This window comes from Rutidosis leptorrhynchoides, unplaced genomic scaffold (genome assembly GCF_046630445.1).
Source record: "Rutidosis leptorrhynchoides isolate AG116_Rl617_1_P2 unplaced genomic scaffold, CSIRO_AGI_Rlap_v1 contig230, whole genome shotgun sequence".
NCBI lineage: Eukaryota > Viridiplantae > Streptophyta > Magnoliopsida > Asterales > Asteraceae > Rutidosis > Rutidosis leptorrhynchoides.
In genome coordinates this window covers 30173-33095 of record NW_027266479.1, presented here as the reverse complement: position 1 = coordinate 33095, position 2923 = coordinate 30173, and the positions used below count along the sequence as shown (strand labels likewise).

General features: G+C 44.1%; 1 protein-coding gene across 1 annotated transcript; it reads right to left on the bottom strand.

The window, feature by feature from the left end:
- Positions 1-446: 446 nt before the first annotated feature.
- On the bottom strand, positions 447-2688 carry LOC139882122 (uncharacterized). The gene is made up of 6 exons (XM_071866492.1): positions 2656-2688; positions 1873-2604; positions 1733-1785; positions 1338-1661; positions 664-1264; positions 447-506 (listed from the first exon to the last, which is right to left on the bottom strand). Exons 1-6 carry the CDS (start codon positions 2686-2688, stop codon positions 447-449), a joined length of 1803 nt encoding a protein of 600 aa, XP_071722593.1.
- Positions 2689-2923: the final 235 nt, after the last annotated feature.

Here is a 2923-nt window from a genome sequence, read left to right as displayed (position 1 = left end):
GGTACCGTTGCAAGACTGGCATTTACTAACGAGGAATTAGCGGATACCACTTCTCCCTATCAGCAGTTCCCACTGTCATCCACGGCTGCACAACCTACGAAGTACTCATTCGTCGATAGTCTTTTCGGTTCGGTGCAGACGGAGCAGCGGACGACCACTTTCAATCATCGTCGTCACTCAATTGCTGGAGATGTACATATTGGGTTAGGCATCGGGTCGGGTTCTCAAGGCCTTCCCGACACGTCCACCGAAAGAGTAACAGGTTTTGCTGAGTACGCAGGGGTGCACGGAGTAGTCATCATCCAGAGGCGCATTACCATGAATTCCGTATGGGTCGTGCAACATGATCAACGGCAGTCTATCCGCTGGTGAATGACTAAACGAGCATTTCCTTCTGTCGTGGTCTTTGTCGTTGCAATTAGTACACCCTCGTGGTCTTCTACCGGTCATGTTCGCGTAGTCCCTCGCGCCCCGCAGTCGCTTGTTAACTCTTTTGCGACCACGACCTGTATAATGAACCATGCGACTGTCGTCTAGTAGGAGCAAAAAATCAAATTCGGGCCAGTGATTTGGCAGAGGACCAAATATGCCACTGAATTGTTGTCTCCAACCATCCCTAGTGTAGCAACGATGAACCAGGTGTAGACGACGGACGTGGAGTACCTTTGCAACGGCCATTGCATGAGCACAAGGAATCATGTAGGTATTCCAACCTAAACATGTGCATGAGCCCATGTCAAATTGTACAGTATGTTCACGACCCTCAACTCCGAGACGCAACGACGGAGATCTGACACTGAATGTACGTTCGGGAGCATTTGGATATAACGAGATTGAGTACCGTCTGCAACACATCTTATTGGCATCGAATGTTTCTGTTGGTATTGCTGCCAGCGCAGATGATCTGTATCTGTTTATTTTCGTCATTTCGTCTGTTAATATCGCCATAGTTTTAGCGTGTGTGGCCTGAACAAACGCCCTGATCGGCAAGAAACGGTCGCCTCTGAGAATGTTATTGTAACTCTCAACGTCGTTCGACGTCGTTGTCCCCCATCGGTGAAATCCATCTAGGAACAATGTCCACTTCTCTAAAGGAATACGTTGCAGATATGTTGATGCAGCCTGGCTCGTTTCTATAAGATCAGCCCATGCCTTCATATATTTATCCTCATCCAACTCGGTCCCCACAGACCAAGATAAGGCATATAATCCTTTCTTCTTTGGAACGCTTGACATAAGATTGACAACGTGCTCCATGCAGTACCTGTTCAGAAGCAATAAATACTTCGTATAATAATTTGAATTTAAAATTATAATTAAAGAGCTTTAACCATCACCTGTGAACTCCCCAATTTGGAAATTTCCTATTGAGCTTCACGATAGCAAACAAGATGCCTGAATGACGATCAGAGATGATGCATGTGAACGTATCCTGTAGAACGTAAATTTTCAGATATTTTAAGAACCAATACCAACTGTGGTTCGACTCCTCGTCTACGATGGCATAGGCGACTGGCACGACTCTGTTGTTAGCAGTCTTCACAACCGCAACAACCGCCTTACCCTTATAGGCCCCGCGAAGATGCGTTGCATCGACAGTCACTACCGGTGGACTGTGCTGAAATGTGAGTCTAGTGGCACCAAAATGCCAAAATACGTACCTGAAAAAAATAAAAATAATCATTATACGGAGTAAAATTCAAATAATCATTACCGGTAATACGAATTTTACCTGAAAATCTTTCTCCTGCTATGCACATCCCCCTCCTCCTTCTTAAACTTCCACTAGACTTTCGATCCATCGTTACATTGTTGAAGAGCTTGCATGTAACTGGACAGTTGGCGAAAATTTGTCTCACAATCTCCATATACCTGGTTCATCGCCACTCGCTTACCGTCCCAAGCTTTTTTCTTCCAAATTTTACAGCCAAATGCTGCTTCACAGTCAAAAATAATGGACTTGATCGGGTAATTTGGACGGTCGCGAATCTTATCCACTATGACGTGGGCAACGTGAGCTTGCGAAATATTCCTGTCCTCACGTTCGTTGTTCGCTCCGTCACAATTGTGCCCGTCACACCAGACAGTTATTTGCCACGTGCGATATTCGCTCTTGAAAGAAGCCCGAATCTTCCAGTTGCATACAATACCGTCATACGGCTGCTTTGTACGTTTGTTTGGACGATTTATGCATTCTGCAGCCCATGTTTTCCGGTCTGATGCCGTCACGCGATATTTTGCTCCACGAATAGTAGACCATATCGCTGGCGCACCATGAAGCTCTTCCTTGTTAGAAAAATGCGTCCCTAACTTTATGGTATTGTATAATTCTGGACCACTAGGAATTCGGCGGTTTGTTACCTCGTCGGGCCCATCCATGTTGCTGAACACATGATAATCTGTTCGGCGGGGAACATTGTAATCCTCGTCGGATGAGGCGTATCCCCGTCGTCCACGAGGCCTACTACTACCTTCTCCACCGACATTCAATCTTGATGTCCGACCAGAATTACGAATCGGATGGTAGCTGATGAACAAGTCACGACTCCAAGAATGATGTTGATACATCAATGATAATGTAGCATCATCATTAATTACGATACACTATTTTTCACCGTTATCAACCACATAAACATAGATAAGATTCAAATGTACCCGTTCTCTTTCGATGCCGGCATAATCGCACATTACTTGAGAAAAATCATCATAACTCAACATACCATTGATGAAATACGTTGCGTCGGGAACGCTACCCACCACGGACCTTGCCTTCCACAAATTGTATAGAACTCCTCATATATATAAATTTAAATAAGAAGACATATTGAATATAAATAAAAAGAAATTAAAACTCAAAAAATATTGAAAATAAATTCGAAATAAAGATTAAAAATTTCAAAATCAATCGAAAGAAAGGCGAAGG

What these genes read in the sequence shown, in the direction of transcription:
- LOC139882122 (XM_071866492.1), bottom strand. Translation starts at nt 2,688, where the DNA reads ATGTGCGATTATGCCGGCATCGAAAGAGAACGG. An exon ending in CCAAATTGGGGAGTTCACAG is followed by an intron (nt 1,265 to 1,337) that starts GTGATGGTTAAA and finishes GCTTCTGAACAG; the next exon opens with GTACTGCATGGAGCACGTTG. An exon ending in ATGCAATGGCCGTTGCAAAG is followed by an intron (nt 507 to 663) that starts GTACTCCACGTC and finishes TTCATTATACAG; the next exon opens with GTCGTGGTCGCAAAAGAGTT.